General features: G+C 40.7%; 2 protein-coding genes across 3 annotated transcripts in view; both read right to left on the bottom strand.

Annotated features, from left to right (window-relative positions):
- Window positions 1-1,546, bottom strand: part of slc16a6b (solute carrier family 16 member 6b) — a 7,893-nt gene extending 6,347 nt beyond the window's left edge. The window contains exon 1 of one of the 2 annotated variants that reach the window (XM_031871089.1): window positions 1,520-1,546. The gene's annotated coding sequence lies outside the window, so the exon portion shown is untranslated. Of the gene's footprint in view, window positions 1-729; window positions 981-1,519 lie in introns of those variants that run through there. The other variant, XM_031871088.1, reaches the window with a different exon arrangement.
- Window positions 1,547-5,255: 3,709 nt separating this feature from the next.
- On the bottom strand, window positions 5,256-16,119 carry wipi1 (WD repeat domain, phosphoinositide interacting 1). The gene is made up of 11 exons (XM_031871118.1): window positions 15,868-16,119; window positions 15,377-15,473; window positions 15,085-15,182; window positions 14,751-14,843; window positions 13,514-13,584; window positions 13,110-13,217; window positions 12,816-12,980; window positions 12,350-12,457; window positions 10,047-10,186; window positions 8,714-8,814; window positions 5,256-6,654 (listed from the first exon to the last, which is right to left on the bottom strand). Exons 1-11 carry the CDS (start codon window positions 15,964-15,966, stop codon window positions 6,604-6,606), a joined length of 1,131 nt encoding a protein of 376 aa, XP_031726978.1. The 5' UTR covers window positions 15,967-16,119; the 3' UTR covers window positions 5,256-6,603.
- Between the last annotated feature and the right edge of the window lie 2,205 nt (window positions 16,120-18,324).

Below are 18,324 nucleotides of genomic sequence, written 5' to 3'. Positions count from 1 at the left end.
GCACAGTGTTTATTCATGAACAATCATAAAGCTACACTGCACAGTGTACTCTGCCATAAAGGTCAGTTGAGTTCCTCTTGATGATGCAATATCATGTTTACTGTTCTGCACTTTCATTTTATAATAAAAGTACCATCTTCGCAGTTAATTTTGAATTTATTATCAATAAAATAAAAATCTTTTGATAGTTTTCTTAGTCTGCACATTTGCAGACATTTTCATCGTTTGAGATGCCAAAACATAAAAGAATGAATAATATTTGAATGTACTGAAAAAAAATGTCAAACTTAATAGCTTTTATTGAATGAAATGATATATGTCATAGATCAAATTATTTAAAAAGAAAAACAATGGACTTGAACACTAAAATATGGACATCATGTCATTGACGCGCCCACAAACTAGATAATCTGTTCCTCGCAGATGGAGAACAGGTTCTGCTAGACATGTATGAAGTTGTATGCTTTTTAACCTCTTACTTGTTCAAACCCGCAGAACATGTGGCCACCGGTTAACTTTAAAATGAGCCTTACACTCTCATTTTGACACGGAAGGGTTTTATTGTGACTCCTCTTTGCCAGTGTGATTAAATACACGTAGACACTATGGACCGCAATGCAGAGGAGGCTGTCAGGGTTCCGCATCCATCATGGTTCATCCAGACTTCCGTTTTTCGCCGCTGCGCTCCGCTGTGAGCTGAGGCTACCGTCACACTTTAACGGTACTTACCGGCAGCTGACCGAAGCAGCCTCTCTCGTCCTTATTCCGTTGTGTCTTTAAAGTCATTCGCTGATGTAACGTGACTATTCACAAAGCCAACGTGTATTTTTAAATATTATTTTAAAAACTAACCCTATTGCTCAGTATAATGAATAAATGAAAAAGACCAATAGTAAAGCCGATGTTGCTACAGCCAGCCGCATCTTTTGTCTCCACCGGATTGTTTCCGGTCTGCTTTCACAGCTCTTTACCGGCTCTAACCGGTACTCAGACGCGGGCACGCAAATCCCTCTCGGCTTCATGAACGCGCAGGGCGCTCCACGCAATTCAACAGCCGCCTTCGCTGTTCTGATGAAACACCACCGAAATATAAACGGTGTTAACCACAAACTTAAACATTCTTGGCAGCCTGTTAGTGATTTAGAGAACAAGGTATCATGAATGTGGTCACACGATGATAGTTTTGATATGTATAGGCCTACAGGCTTATTTCTGTGACATAAATAAAATAACTGTGTGTGTGTGTGTGTGTGTGTGTGTGTGTCTGAAGGCAGAAGGGCTTCCTCCCAAACAGCCACACAGAGTGCAGATGAGATAACTGTGAAACGTTGTAACATTTGAAAACCGTCCTAAATAGTATGTGATTGCCGATATCATCATGCCATATTCTTACATAAATGCTATAAAGCTGCTCGACCCTTTCAGAATAAAATACCTCCTTTTATTTAAATGTAATTTTTACTTTTCACATTTTTGAGAATGCCAATATTTAGTTCTGTATAACTAATGAATGACTCACCTCTCACTCAGCTGTGACTGATCCTTTGACTTGTGTTGAGTGTTCAGTGCCTGTGTACTTTTGTTTGAGACTTGGGTGTGTCTAAGGAGTTCCAGCCCTGAAATCTGATTGGCCTCCCAGATGCAAACTCAGTGCCCCACCAACCCTCTGCCATCCTATTTGAGACGTAACCCTGATTTGCAGTGCACTGATGTAACACAAGTCCAACATGACCAGGGTGTGTGATTACAGAACAGATGTCAGTGAGTTCGGTACAACTCTAAAGATGACTAAATGTTTGTCCAGTCATGTAACTAGGTTGTTTTCTTGTTGTCTGCTCTTTCTTCTGGAACCAGTTGTCTCTGTCTTCCCTCAGCAGTCTGTTAGGCCTCCGGGTGTGAGGTTACAGCTGGTTATAATGGCTAATGTTAGGCCACATCAAGGCTGTACTGATAAAGGACATACAGAGAGAGAGAAGATTCTACCAGCTGGTCAATAGAGGGCGCTAGGGCTCCGCCCCCTCCCCCCCCCCTCGAGCCACAAAAAAAAATAAAATAATAATAATAATAAATTATACAAATTGTCAATATTTTTATTTTTGAAATATGGAATGCACCCAGTAATGTGTGTACAATATGATATGTGCGCAAAATATATGCTTTTCCTGCACGTCCCCTCCGCCTGACAGTAAGTGGGCGGACCTAGGGTACTTCTCAAGTCTCTTAATGGTCATTTCCTCGCTCCTCTATCCTCGCTTGAACCGGAAGTTGTTTCGCGCCACCATATTGACGGCCGTCCCAAAGCTCTAACGTAGCTCGGAGGAGCGAGGATCGAGGACGGAGGAGGGACTTCGGAGGAGCCATGAGCGAGGAACCACGAGAACAGACTTCCAGGAAGTCTTTTAACGGCCGACACGCCCCCTCATTGTTCATCAGTCATGTGATTGGACACTGCAGCCGATCGGACTGACTGACTGGAGTTTAACACCAGAGTGAAGACAGATCACAGAATAAACTCAAGCTTTATATTTGATTAGTTTTCTGATTCACCATCTGGTTTAAATAAATGTTCAATGTAGTCTGAACAACAAAAGGACCACAAACAACTTTCTTAATTTATTAGAAAGATTTGTGTTTTCATGATCTGAGGGGACCAGAAATCGCCGACGTGTGATCAAGACGATTCAACGAACAGTTGAAGTAACGCTAACAATAACGTTACCTGTGTGTGTTATCCTAGGAGCAACATTAAAACCAGATCAAACTCATTTTATTGTTGAACATTAGTCCATTGTTTTAGCTTAATTTCTTCATCTAACGTAATCGGCTCATCGCAAGTCTGTTCATTTAAACTGTATGGTATTGTTGTATTAGCTTTTTGTAAAGACTTGCACTGATATGTTAATATATGTGAGGCACATGCGAACCCACAGTTGCACACACAAAGCTTCTTTTAAGTGTGTTTATCCGGGTGTCACAGAACTTTCCAGAAGTTCAGAACATTGTGTTTCTAAAGTTTTTATTGTTTGTTTTTTTACGGTCACTTGTCATCAGAGATTGAGGATACCAGCCAGATGCTGCAGTCAAGTCCTCTTTCAAGGTGTTCTCTCTCTTTATTGTTTTCATTCATGTGTGAGTTCATGCAGTTCAAATGAACTATAAATGTGTATAAGACTTGTTAACACGCTAGACTGTGATGCAGTATTACACTGTTTGTGATACTGTTTTAATTCAGCGTTTCACTCCTAATGCTATTTTAATTCAGTGTCTGAGGGAGTGACACCGAGATCTAAAAGTGGCGGATGGTATGTACCTATCCCAAGAGTGGTATGCCACTGTTGTTCAGTGGTATGTACCCATCTCTGGGGTGTGCCACTGTTGTTCAGTGTTTGATACCTTAATTATTTTTGCATTAAATCATTCTGGGATGTTTGCTGAGATTAATTGGATGTGGCACAGCCCGACCTAGAAAATCTTCCATCAGCCGCCACTGGATTCTACAGAACATAAGCTGTGATGATTGCTGTACACCGTAATCTGTTCAGGGTTAATGACACAAGTTCTTTAGGAGGTTTGATCATGTTGTAGTTTGCAGCTGTAAGCAGAAATAAAAGCACATAAGTCATACTGGACTGGTGGACTTTAGAGTGGTTCAATTATGAATGCATAAGAAGCCTTAAAGGGACAGTTCACTCCAGAATATTTTTCCTCTTATCTCTAATGCTATTTATCAATCTAGACTGTTTTGGTGTCAGATGTTAGTATTGGAGATATCGGCCGTAGAGATGTCTGCCTTCTCTCCAACATAATGGAACCAAATTGACTATATATTTATAAAATAGATTTGAAACTCAACAGCAATGTCTCTTTCTAAAATTGCTCACAACCAGGTCTGTGGATTGTGATCAGTAACCACGTCATTTCTGCAAAGAGACATTGCTGATGAGTTTTTCAAATGTTTTTGTTGCTGTTTTAAGCACCAGCAGAGTGTCATATAGTCCCATTATATTGGAGAGAAGGCAGACATCGCTAAGACCAATATCTCCAACACCAAGCAACTTACACCAAAACTATCTAGATTAATACATAGCACTACAGGTAAGATGGAAAATATGTATTTGTAATAAAGTGTTAATAGAGCTTCATACAGGTTTGGCCTTATTGGTTGAACACATGCACACCTTGATGTCTTCATCACAAGCTAATGACACCATGTAGTCCAGACACTGGAGACAGTCTCAGAAGACTGGTTCTGGACAGAATGTTGAAACTACAAACGCATGGTGTCCTGGTAGAAAGACTATGGGCTCCTGCTTTATTACCTAATCTGGTTTAGAGGGACACTGTGTTACAAAAATAAAGACTTTGTTTTACTTCATATTGTGCTTACATGTTGCATTAAATAATGAACCTGAATAATGGGTCCGTGTGTGTGGCGGTGCAATAGTGACCCAACAAGCACATTTTGCTCAACAGCCTTGACAGGTGCATCTAGATGTCTTCTTTGGTGTTTGATTGATGTGTGGCACTAAACTGTGACAGCATCCTTGTATAAATGGGACAAAATGCAGGCAGAATGCAAGATAAATAGTGCTTATCCAAATATTCTCATTTGACCTACTCTTACATAGGCCTATTTGCAAATCTATTCGGCTTTTGTTGGACTAGCTTTTTGAACATATTGTAATCTAACCTTAGAGAGGACAAGACTGACATAGTACAGTTGTTTTGTGTCAGTCTAAGCCAGTGGTTCTCAAACTTTTTCTGTCGCGCCCCACTTTGGAGGAAGAAAAAATGTTCATGCCCCACCGCCCCAACAAAATTCTAACAAAATGGTCTATGTTGAATTTTTATTGAAATAACATTTTGTGACTCCTCTGTCTGTGCTTTTTCAAATAATAGAATACAGAAAATTGCACTCACTTTTAAGTAAACCAGATTGCGTGTTTACCGTGGAGCATTTTGACGTGTACTACGGAGCAGTTTACAATACAGCTGGTTTCCGAGACAAATCTTTGTAGCGCTGCAAATTAATGAGGCAGATGTTTGTGATGTTGTCATGAGGTGAAAATACACAATGAAAATACACAATAACGCATCAGAAGCAACAAGAAAAGCAAGTGGCGCAACGGGCAGTGGCGGAAACGGGCTTCCATACATTTCGCCATGTATTTATTAATTACTAAATTAATTAATTAAAAAAAAAAAAAAAAAAAAAAGAATTCTGCATTTCCCCCTGCGCCCCACCTGTAATACCACTGCGCCCCACTAGAGGGGGGCGCCCCACAGTTTGAGAACCACTGGTCTAAGCCATCTGAATTGATCTTGGACCTCCTTTCTTCCTATGACGCAACCTTTGAGGAGGCGTCCTCAAAAGGAAAGATTAACATTGATGTTAAAATGGGGACAGTTTAGGCTCCTCACAAACTATACAACGCCGTACATCATGTCGTCTGACCATGACTACTGTAAAGGTGAATGTTTGATTACTGTAAAAGTAACAATAGAAGTGTGTAAATCACTAGAATGGTCAGATTATTAAATAGATCACCGTGTACCGACAGCTGAACACACTTATGCAACACCACTACCTGTTGCTGTAAATCGACTTCTCTTATAAAACCATAAACACCAACATCTGATCTATGAGTTCCTTTGTCATGTGAAAAGGGAAACGCTGTCGTGGATTTAAGGACATAATCCACAGGTGCCCTTAAAGGGAATGAGAGTAACCATGGTGACGCAACGTCAGGTTGGGGATTGAAGGTGAGAAGGAAGTGAGTGTTTGTTTGTCATGTTTTTGGGAGTGGAAATAAACGGCGGCAGAGGTGTGCAGCCAAAAATACAACAATGCATGTCATAAAAATAAAACAAGACAAATCCTTTGCTTTGCATAGGTTCTTTCTTACTCCACTCTGTGTTTATTTCTTTGTTTCTTTCACTTGTTTTGGTCTTGTGCAATTAGCAAAATACTTTGCTCTTTTACAAATGATAATAGGCACAAACAAACATACAGTACAAACGCACCATCTGAAGTGTATCCAGGAGGCATACATACAAACATCTATTACATGTCATTACAATACAGAATAAAAATGACAATTCAATTATTTATCATGGATGTGAACTAAAATATTATTAATGAAAAAATGTTGCTACAACAATGCAACTAACTAAAATATTTGTCAAGTAAAAATTCTATGAAAATTGTGGTTATATTTCTGCTCCAGCATGCACCTCATACTTTCAGCACTCCTGAAAGACAAACTCCCTGATTTTTGTAAGTTACCAACAGCATCTACAGGTTGAGAAATGTGCTCTCAGTTCACTGGGGATGTTTTGTAAGTCGACAGTAAGCTGGAGGGAAGTTTAGAGGTACTATTGCTGCTTTGACAAAATCAGAGTTGTATCTTTCACACAATCATTATGTAACATGAGGACCAAATTCCTCATGACATCTACTTCTTGGTCAACTTGAATGTTAATGCAATTTTCTCTCCAACGGAAAAAATAACTTGGCACCCTGAAAGACTTTTTTTTGCGGATCATCCCACAGCGCCTGTCTGTCTGTCTGTCTGTCTGTCTGTCCATCTGTCCTTCTACCCCTCACGAGCGCCTGGCCCGGCCACCTCCAGTTCCGTCTCGGCACCAATTAATCTACCAAAACACATGAACACACCCGTTAGTTTTCACTACAGGATTTGTCAAATGCAGTTAATGCCTAATTTCTGGGTTAAAGGGAAATTCCAGTACAACATGTACAAAACAATCAGGACGTATTTTTGTAATATGTTTAATCTGCCGTCATAGAATCATCCCAAATATGTGAAAGGATGAGTTGTATAGCTTTTGTTTTTACTGCAGAGGAATAGGAAGGTAGTTTGGTTAGCAGGCGTTTGCTGTTTACCTCACTTGGACTCAGATACAAGTGGTTAACATATTGATGCACAATTTGGTCAATTTAAATAATAAAAGTACATTTGGAATACTTTACTTTTCCTGATAAACTTGTTTTTGCCAGACTCAAGGATAAGCATAAATTTAGCATGAACCGTAGACAGAATGGAGTAAGACCCTCGCTGTAAATTACTGGAATGTTCCTTTAATACAAGATGTAATGTAATCTGGTAATGGCCAGAGTACTCACTCTGCTAAGTGTTAAGTAACATAGTGTAGGTGATAAGATGCATAAATCAGGAGGCTCACACAAAAAGTCCTGCAGACGGCAAACGATCAAAAGCTACATCACTCTAACTGCTACACAGCGTTCAGACATGGAATACATACGATCACTGGATCCATCTGTCTGTTAAAGTCATGGCCTTTTGTCATTCTGGTGACTTTAACGCAAATGTTACTTATGGCTTTATTCAGAGAGATCCATGCTGCTCCTCCAATATTTGCCACCTGGTGCACCAAAAGGAGCAGAGTAGTTACTCTGCTCCTTTTAGTGCACCTCTTACAGTTGTAAGAGGTGGCATCAATGAGGATTCTAAAACGTTTTAAGCTGTTGAAGCTTTAATTATGGTGAAAGCATTCATCCTTTTTCACAGCTTACTTTGTAATGTCCAGTGGTGCACAAGTATAGAATGACCAGGTGTTAAGCTTTGTACTTTAATTTCTGTTTGCTTACATGCTGTATGTAAAGCGTTTTACTCGCTTATTCATGTATTCATCCATGAAGTTGATTTGAAAGAAAATCTGACAATGTCTGAATTTCTTTAGAGAAGAATCTTTTCAACAACTTAAGTGTTTCCTGCTTTAATAAGGTTTTAGATTTTCTTTGCACACAAGAGATGACAACCAAAGGACCAGTGTGTAGGATTTAGTGGCATCTTAGTGGTGAAGCTGCAGATTGCAACCAACTAAATACTAAGGCGGCCTTCAGACAACATGAAAGGCCCTGTCTAAGGTCAGTGTTTGGTTTGTCCATTCTGGGCTACTGTAGAAACATGGCGGTGCAACATGGCGGCATCTGTGAAGAGGACCTGCTCCCTGTGTAGATATGAAGGACTCATTCTAGCGAAAAGACAATGATTCTTAGTTTCAGGTGATTATACAGTAATGAAAACATAGTAATTCAATTTATGCCAATTCCCTTAAATGCTACACAGTGGTCCTTTAAGTGATAGATTATAACAGTACTTAAAGTACTATTCAAAAAAGCACAACATGCATTTCTCTCTCTCTGCATGTTTTACCTTGTGCACAAGTACAAGGACCCTTATTACTGCCAACTCCCAAAAGTATTTTTTGAGGACTTTATATTCGAAAACCTCTCAGTATACCATAACACTAATCAAACGTCACCCTCGAAAATAGAGTTGAATCAATATCTCTAAAACAGTTTCACTACAAACTGAATAGAACCATGAAGGGAGGATTCATTCAGGACTGTTGCATTAGACTACATTAGTTTTAGCTTAGTGTACGCTAATAAACCGCGGAGTTAATCATTTATTGGTTATATGGATTATGTAAAGACAACTTCGTACTAAGTTAAATCCAGAGTTCCTCACTCTGCTCTCATTTGCAGATCATTCTGCTTGTTTTTGGTATCAGGGAAAGAGGGATGGTCATCATTTCTGAACTGTGTCAGTCAGCTGGCTTGCTATCTCGCTCTTACTGTGTGCATCAATGCTTTGGCATGCCTATAAAGTACACCTGCTGAAGGAGACCTAGCTATAGCTGACAGTTAGCACTTCAGGATGCTCACAGGAGGAAACTCGTTCTCGTCGTCGAGACACACAGGTCCAGCAGCGAACTCGTGTTCTGGAATGACTACGCCTTTCTTTGCGCCGCCATCTTCAGAGTATCCTGGGTAGAAACAGGTGAAGGAGGCAGACCCATCATCAGAGCAGCCTGATCTTTACATGACACAGGCAAAAATAATGTTTTCAGTATAACTTGTGTGAACATTAAATTAGTTCAGATCAGATCTGCTCAGTTTCATCAGCATTACCTAAGTAAGCTAAGTATGCAACAAGCAGCAACTTCTGGGTCTGAAACCTGCATTCTCACTAATGTCCACCAGGGGCGACTCCTCTGGTTGTATAGAAGTCTATGAGAAAATGACTCTACTTCTCTCTTGATTTATTACCTCAGTAAACATTGTAAACATTGTAAACATGAGTTTATGGTCTCAATCTCTAGTTTCAAGTCTTCTTCAATTCAGCATGATGTTCATTTAGTAAATGATGGTCCATTTAGAGTCAAACAGACCATAAAGCAGGGGATGCTTTAGGGCGGGGCTAAACAGTGATTGACAGGTTGCTACTACAACGTTGTCTGGTCTGGGAGTTGTCCGTTTTCGCCTTACAACTCGAAACCTTTCAGTGTGTTTTCAATTCATGAAAGTTAAATGTAATGTTTCGGTTGCCGAAAAATGTCTTCATTCAGCATTTGGTTGTACTTAGCTTCACCCTCTCGTGCCATTTCTAGTTGTGAAACAAACCAATGGGTGACGTCATGGTGACTACGTCCACTTTTTATCAACAGACTATGGTTGGCAACAAGCAATTTGTTTGAAGCAAACTGAGGCCACACTTGAACAGGTAGAAGGCAAAAAATGGCCCCATTGGAAAGATGCTAGTCTTGCTAACATCAAATCATGATTTTATGATATAAACATAATTACTATTACCAATACACCTCTGTTATCAAACAAAAACACCAGCCAACATCAGGAGCCTACATGGGTGTGTTTAATTACTTTGAGATTTGGTGGGAAATCAACTGGATCGTTTCGTGCGACAAAGGAAGAGGGTGGTTATCTGGCACTCTGCCAAGGCTTTCAGACAACTGCATACAACATGCACCGGGTCTTGGTTTAGGAACCTATAGTATAGTACTAGTAGAAGTGCTAACTCGTACTGCTTCCGTCTTCAAAATACATGTTGTCCACCACAAACATTGCAGTTCTCCTTAGATCAAGTCATGGAAAGTTGACAAAAAAGCCGGTACTAAAAGGCCCCTGGTTAAACACTAGGCTAGTTCAGCAGTTACCCTTCCTGTTACACACAAATAGAGAAATGTGTGCGACTACTAACCAGTGAGGGTTGCAGTGACGGGACCAGAGGCTGGTAAAGCAGCGGTCGCAGCGTAGGATGGACAAGTCTGTGCTGGTCCTGGGATCTCTGACCCTTCTGTCTCCATAACTTCCCCCTGGTCATCATCAACACCAAAGAGCCTGAGAGAGGAAGAGAAAGAAGGAAGCAAGAACACAACTTAAACTGGCGTTTTGTCAAGACTTTTTTTTCTTGAGTGTCTCAGGCTTTCAGACTAATTTAACACTGTGAGGAATGAAGCAAAGTTTTGAGTTTTATAACCCTCCAATATCACATCACAGTATGCAACTGCCACACACAAGTGTACGATACAGAGACACAACACTGGAAGTTTTGTTGGTTTCAGTGGCTTCTACAGGATCTGTACCCAAATCTGGGGCTTTTGGATTCAGGGACTTCAAAACCCACAGATAAAATAATCTCTCTGATATCAACCTGCAGTCTGAATCTGGATAATGACTCTGATCACAGGCCACCTGGCATCAGCGAGTGATCTTGTTATCTACATTTTGCCAGCATCTCAACATTAGATTTGGTCAGTTGGAGCTTGCCAACAACAACCCTGGTGTTTCCCTAGCTGGTGTGTGGAGTATCCCTGAGCTTTTTGTAGCCATTTGCTGAGTTTGCTTGAGATAGCAGGAAGGGACAGAGTTGGGGGATCAGGCTTCCTTTCTTCAGAGGTCAGTTACACCTGGTTGAGAGTCCATTGACAGAGATGAGAGACAGACTGGCTCCTGATGGGGCCTGGCCAATCCAATTGCAATGTATTCTGCAAACATTTCAAGGTACATTAAAATCCCTTATCCAGAGAACAACGCACATAACCAGGCCTTCTCTCATCTCCAGCTATATGCTGAACTGACACATACACACCACCTCACACATAAACAAACCAGCATTTGCAGATGATTAGGCAGCTGTTTGGTTGGGCAGAAAGATCTTTATGCAATTAGGTACAATAGCTAATCCAGCGGGCTGATTTTGGTATTCACTTTTAGTCTGATTGAGAAACAAGTGTTTGAAATTATTCTGTAAACATTTTTTATTTATTTATTTAGAAACCCTTAGTGTTGGCCCTTGTGCTGCTTGCCCTAATATAAGACCCAGGCTAAGAAACAGAACATCCCTATATGATTTAAAAATGTTTGACTTTGGCGACTTCCAGTGGCAGGATGACAAATGATAATTTGCCTACATTTGCAGTTGGACATGATTTCTTCTTATGTGTTATCTTTAGATTTACTCTGTATCACTTTCTGTTAGTTTATGTTTGAAATATATCAGAAATAAAGCATCTTTCAGGCATGCACCCAAATGTTCTTTCTACTCTCAGACTCTCGAATTCTCTTTTTTGTATTGGAACAGATAATGTCGACATTTGGATGTCAGAAGCCTTTGTTGGCTATGAATGACCATACTACTGTACAGTCTCTGTTGATGTTATTTGCTCTGTGAAAACACTCATGGGAATCATAGTATTACAGACTATATCCTGGTATCTCATTCAAATGATTTGTTGTTTTGAAGTTTTGTCATGTTAAAAGGTGCTCAATATGGAATTCAGAGCATATCTATTACCTCTGAACATGGCTGAGCCGGTGGCTAGAAGCTAACGATGCTAATAGCGGTAACAATGCAAACAACGGCGACAGTTCTGTGTTAACCTGAGAGGGAACCAGAGGGTGGGCGAAACGCTTCCATGACAACACCCTCGGTTGGGATGGCGTTATCAGCTATAACTGCCATATAAGCTCTTCAGTGGGGGGGGCAGACACTGGGACCACATGCACTAAAAGGCCTGCACGGCCAGACCAGCTATGTAGTACAATCACAGAGAAGATCTGATTTTATTTCCTACTCAGGTAGACATTACTCAACTATAGTTGTTTGATATTAATGCTCTGAATGTCATATTGATCACCTTAACCTTAACTTTACTTTTTAAGTAGGCAACTTTTGGTAGAATTGGGAAATTCATGATTTATTAGCAATGGATATTGTAACAAATCTGATGTGAGATTTGTCTGCCATTCATTATTTCTTATTTTACTGGCAGGTAAAAAAACAAGGCCTATTTCCATCCCAGTAATCTGACTGTCTGACTCTATGAACTGAACATGCTGCTCTTTGGGTAAACTGAGTTTTAGATTTGTAAATGTATCTTGAATAAACATGTGCCGAAACGTTGATTTATGAATTAACCGATGAAAAGTGCAGGGTTTCTCCTCCCTCCTACTGCTTCACATCTATCTCATCCGTGGATGTGAAATCAATTGTAACCTCACCTGTGTTTGTGGGCTAACGTGCACTCGCCTCCATCCAGTGGATCCACATTGTAGATGAACAGCTGGCCGTCAGCTGTGGCCACCAGTAGCCGCGGAAGCTTCTGGATCCTGGAACATTAGATTGAGTACCCGTTTAAGTTGTTAAATTATAAACATTTACTAATGTCCAACCCAACAGTAAGAGGAACTGATTCATTTACACTTTGTCACCCGAAAAATAGTTTGCAGTCAACCCCATTTCTCTGTCGGTCATAGGCTGGATCAGGAATGAGGACAAATAGAAATGGTGTGTCAACCCACATCTTAATCCACAGATTCTTTTAGGAGATGAAGACGAGTCAAAATCTCTTCTCTCAAGGTCAAAAACAAAACTAGTTGTGTGAAGAAACCACACATGAACACAGAAAGGCTGAATGTAATGTAAAAGGCCCATTCCCTGATTCCCAAAGATCACAGAGAAGCTCACATAGCTAGGGTGCAGATGTTCCTCTGGCCCGATGTCACCAGGTGGACGGTGGCAAAGGCCCGGTCCTGGCTCATCATGCCGGATACCTGAGCAGGGAGGTAGCTGCTGGCTGCTGAGAACATCTTCCCCACGTAGGCTGTCCAAGTGGCAGACTCGTCTCCTCCACTAAATACAGGTTGTAATAAATTGTAGCTTTCCTTAAATATAGCAACCAACCACAGGCAAAGGTGACACATGGTTACATTAACTTGTTGTGTTTACAGTGTGTGTGTGTGTGTGTGTGTGTGTGTGTACCTTGGTCCCAGCTGCTCTAGTTTAAAGATATGCACCGTCTCTGTGTTGCTGGACGCACAGAGGAACTGGCCATCTGGGCTGAAGGATAAAGAGCTTATATTGACATACCTGCAGAGAAACAGACATAAACACACACACACACACTTGAAGATTAATCAATGTAGTAAAGTGGATATACATTTTGACCAATAGTAAGCTATTGTCTGAAACCACTGAAGTCATGTGCCATTTAAAAACTATAATTCAGTCATTAATCAATAATTAAGTCTCCAGGAAACGTGCATGTCTGCAGCACTGCAAGAATGACTCCATATGTATTTGGAATGATGATCTAGTTTATATCTGTTGCTGTGCTCATTCTTTGGACAGGGTGCAGATCTTATAGGATGTGATTGAACTCTGACCTCTTCATGCCCCGGCGGAACTCAAACAGACGCAGCCCCTCAGGTATGGAGAACACTCGAATAACGGTGCCCTGTAACGACACACAGCCAGTGAGGTGTCATCTGTATTACAAATTTCTAGCAGATGCTTCTTTTCTGTGTGGAACTAGTTCAGCAGCTGTTCTTCCCTTCTGATGATCTTCAGTGTTCCTCCATTTATAATCTGATATGTAACTAGACGTGATGGGTCATGAGAGGCAAGTGAGGCGAAGTTGTAGAATTGAATATCATTCTGGATTAATGCATGACATAAATCTGTATAAAGAGATAGTTGTGATGTTTTGAAGTGTGGTTGTATGAGGTACTTCTCCATAGTCAGTGTATTACTACAGTAGATGGAGTTTGGAGAAACAGACAGGAGCAAACCATGTACTGCTGTGGACGTATTTTGGCACCTAATAAGGTTAAGGACCGCTTTACCTTGCTGTCAGACAGCCCTTTCTGACGGTGAACTGAACTGAAAGTGAAACATGCTCTATTAAAAGTCACCAAACTCTGCTGATACTCCTGTCTGTTTGTACAAACTCCATCTACTGTAGGTAATACAGTTACGACAAATAGGTACGTCAAACAACCCTTAAAACCTTAGAAAGGCCATCATATCTACAGCTATTGAGGCTACACTGCTCTTGTATCTGATAATACAAAAGCTTTGAAAGAAAGACACAATGCACTTCACTGTTACTAACAGATCCATAGAAGTAGTTTGGCTGAAGATGTAAAGTGTTATGTGGTCATGCGCCATAATGTGTTCAACTGTCATGGCAACCTGCACAAAGTTCACATTTTGGCTGAAAGATGGAGGTAGTGTGTCAAAGTGATCAAGATGACAAGGATTCGTCCCCTAGTGAACATAAATGTGCTTAACACATTTCATAGTAATCTGCCTTGTAAAGTCATAATGCGGCATGGTGGTGTCACTGGAGGAAACGTCACCGAAAAGGAAAAAAAAGCATATTAGAATTCATCAGCAAATTAAATGGAAATACAGCCTTAGCTTCTGAGCTCATATGGATGAAAGTGCTGGTCAGAGACAGATGAAAAGGAAAGGTCAGGAGGTCATCACAATAACAAGGATTCATTCTGTGGGGACCCTGCACATCCATAACTGGACCAAAGTGATGGATGGACAGACTGCCACTCTCGGACTGACTCTTGCTTCATCAGCTACATTTACAGTACAGGGAGTCTTTTTTACCCTCTCTGAGGCGCTGGCAAGTTTGGTGGCTGAGGTGTTGAAGGTGAGAGCTGCCAGAGGACTGTCATGAGCCGGGATCATGGTCACTGTGTTCTGAAAGGACCAAGAGGACGATACCGGGGACAGAAAGAAAGAGCGTTACTATACACTGATGCAATTTACATCATGCCTAATTTACTTCCACAAAAAAGCTTGCGTAGAGTTTCTGTAGAGCCACAGAGATGGTTTGCAGAGCTTAATTAACAATGCAATTGTAATAAAATCATGTGACTCCATTTGAAATCAGGGAGGAATACAGATTATTTGAGGTGTGCTGTGATGACATGTTTCCTACCAAATTGTTGGCGTCATACACTACAATCTCCCCAATGGTGGCACTGCCAGGGTACGCCAGGTAGGAGTTGGAATGGTTGATAGAAAGAGCACAGAGACCTGCGAGACGACAGAACCAATAATTGTTCAGGGTCAGTCAACCATCAGTTGGTTATGTTCTATAATATATAGTCCAAACAAGCAACAAATGGAGAAACTCTATGTGAACCAGGAAGGATGTGTTTTACAGACAGTGGCCTAGGGCTCTTTATGTGTGTGATTACCAAGAACCCCTCTTGGTATTAATGTCTTACCTGAGGGGTTGGACGGAGTGTTGAGCAGAGTCTTGAGCAGCTTCATGTCTTTGATGTTGTGGATATAAATGGACTCGTCAAGGCACACCACCAGCCTCTGCAAGACACAACAGACCTCAGGCATTACACTCCACAGTCATGCAGTCAGGGTTGGCTTCTGTCAGTGAAAGCCCACTTGTTATAGTAACAAGGGGCCTCATGCACCACCCTTCTCTTAAATTGATTTTATATTTTCTCTTCACTTTCTATTCAGAGAAAAAGTAAGAGAAGTGAACTCCAGATGCATTAAACGTTCTTACCAGGTGAAGCATAAATCACGGAATGCTTTAGATTTAGGGCGTATGTTTTAATATTTTTAGGATTAGGTAGCCAAAAAAGATGATTCAGCAACATGTGAAGATCTTGACTGAGTGAATTACTTCCTAACTGTGATGAATTATGGTGTACACAGTCATATCTGAGGGTTGTGGGTGTGAAACAGGGTAACTCGCCTGTCTGTTGAGCTTGACAGCCAGGATGTTGTTGGGATAGCTGTAGTTGCAGATCTCCGTCCCCTTCTTGAAGTGGTAGATGTTCATGCGCTGCGGCATGGCGGTGCTCACTACGACTACCAGACTGCTGGAGAACAGACGCTCCACGATGTAGACATCTGGAGTCTCTGCTGGGGGACAACAGGGAGTAGACAGACAGGCAGTGATGGAGACGCTGCTTTTATGTTGACTGAGGGATTCAAGAGAAATACAGCCTTTCTAACGTATGATACTATTTTATTTTATTTTTCTGCACAGCTCCATATAATGGTAATACCTTAGATGTTTGTACATTAATGTATATCCTCAAGCCTGAATCATTTGGTATCTTTGCAAACTTGGAGTCCTCCAACAGAAAAAGTCAAACAGGATGGGGGTTTGAACAAATGTTGCCTGAACCACATCGATTTCTAAAAATGGAGAAAGCTATGTGACCAGTAAAGCTGCAGAGGTTCACATACAGATACAGAGTACAGATCAGATACCAGTGTTTAATCAATAAGCTGTACGCCTCACTGAATGGAAGAGACTGGGATCATTCTTTATGTGTAAGGAAACATCAGGCCTCACTTAATCTCTTAAAACATACATACATAGATATACATTTACTGAAATGTTATTTATTATTAAAATAATAAATTGTACATTTGCAACTAACATATATTACACTTGAAGTGTAAGCCTTTTTAATGCAGCAAGAATTGGTCACAATTCCAGTAGTATATTTAGTATTTAAACATTTAAACAGTTAAATTGAATATATCGGCGCCATTGTGACCAATACTCATTGTAGCTACTTGAGTCAGTATCGGCCCGAAATCTGATATCCATCCATGGATTGTTTAGACTGCTTCAAGCCAACTAGTTACTACAAAGTATCACTGAGCATGTCTGCAGACTAAGTGTTTATATCTGGTACGAATGGCCCCACTCAAAGGAGAGGTGAAAAGCCTGACAAGAAATGTTGACAACAGTCACTTCAAGTCTCTGACCCAGAGGCTCTGACCCAGAGGCTCTGACCCAGAGGCTCTGACCCAGAGGCTCTGACTCAGAGGCTCTGACTCAGAGGCTCTGACTCAGAGGCTCTGACTCAGAGGTTCTGACTCAGAGGCTCTGACCCAGAGGTTCAGGAGACCCTGGCAGTAATACATTCATGCTTCATTACAGCTTTAAAAGCCATCATGAAATGGTTTCCACTTGAATTAGCGTCTTGGAAAGGTAGAGGCCGCACTGAAAGAGCTTTTAGATGATTGAAATGTCAACCGGTTGAGGTTAGCTGTCACCTGCTGCTTGTAGCATATAAATGAATCACAACAATATGTTATAATATATAACAACATCTAAAGCCTGACCAATAAATCGTCATGGCAAATGTTGTCAAGCTATTTTAGCTCATCACAGATACATAGGTATAGGTGTATATGTCGGCCAATAAATAACTGGAAACTGCATATGTTGACCATATTTGTATCTGCTCTTTAAATGATCAAATATAGATATATCTACATAATACAATATCTAAGTTGTCCTGACACAAAGCCCCTTGAGGCAAATTTGTGATTGGTGATATAAATAAAATTGACACAAATGCTCAACAATGTTAAGCTCTCATAGGATCATACCAGCATGTCAGGTTAACATAAACCAGACTATGCTGTACAGACACTGGATAGTCTGAACACACCATTCTGAGGAAACTCTCTTCTTCTTCATTGCTGCCAAAAGTCACGAGCACGATGTAATTACAGTAAGCTGGGCCGTGTCTGAGCGTACAGCCACTAAAACCCCTAAAAGGACCCAGCGAGCACTGTGATGCACACATACTTCATAATTATAATGAGATCATACTCTGAGTTAGCAGAAACCTGGTGAAGACGTCTGGCTTCCTCCCACATTAAACTGGTGACAGCAGCTGTGTTTCCACACACATGTTGAGGGAAAAGTTCCAGACTGTAAGAATAATCTGATAAAAGATGTGACAATATATTATATATACAGTATATGTATTATATTCCATAAAGCCGTTTTTTTTCCATCTTATGTTTTGCTGAAGTATTCTTAAAGCATTTATGCACAAATTAAGAAAACTCAATTATTTAATTTGACCTTCTCCTGCAAAGGTTTACAAAAATGTCTGAGTAGACGTAAGAAATGAAGGGAAGCAGCAAAAAGACCTAGTTAATACCATTATGTATCACTTTTAATAACGTACGGCCACTTTCACACTGTGGTTCGGTATAATTGATCTGGATCAAAGCAAAATGGTCTTTTCATTGTGGTCTGCTTGAACTCTGAGACTTATAAAGAATGTTTTGAGAGGGTGACATGAAGTCACATGGTAACTCACTCAAAAGACATTTTAGGTGACATCATCCTGCTTCATCAGCAACATGGACCCACTGGGACTGTAAGCAGGTC

Source organism: Anarrhichthys ocellatus, unplaced genomic scaffold, assembly GCF_004355925.1.
Source record: "Anarrhichthys ocellatus isolate YVR2014 unplaced genomic scaffold, GSC_Weel_1.0 scaffold56, whole genome shotgun sequence".
Lineage (NCBI taxonomy): Eukaryota > Metazoa > Chordata > Actinopteri > Perciformes > Anarhichadidae > Anarrhichthys > Anarrhichthys ocellatus.
The sequence above is the reverse complement of the archived record's forward strand: the minus strand, read 5'-3'. Positions and strand labels throughout refer to the sequence as shown.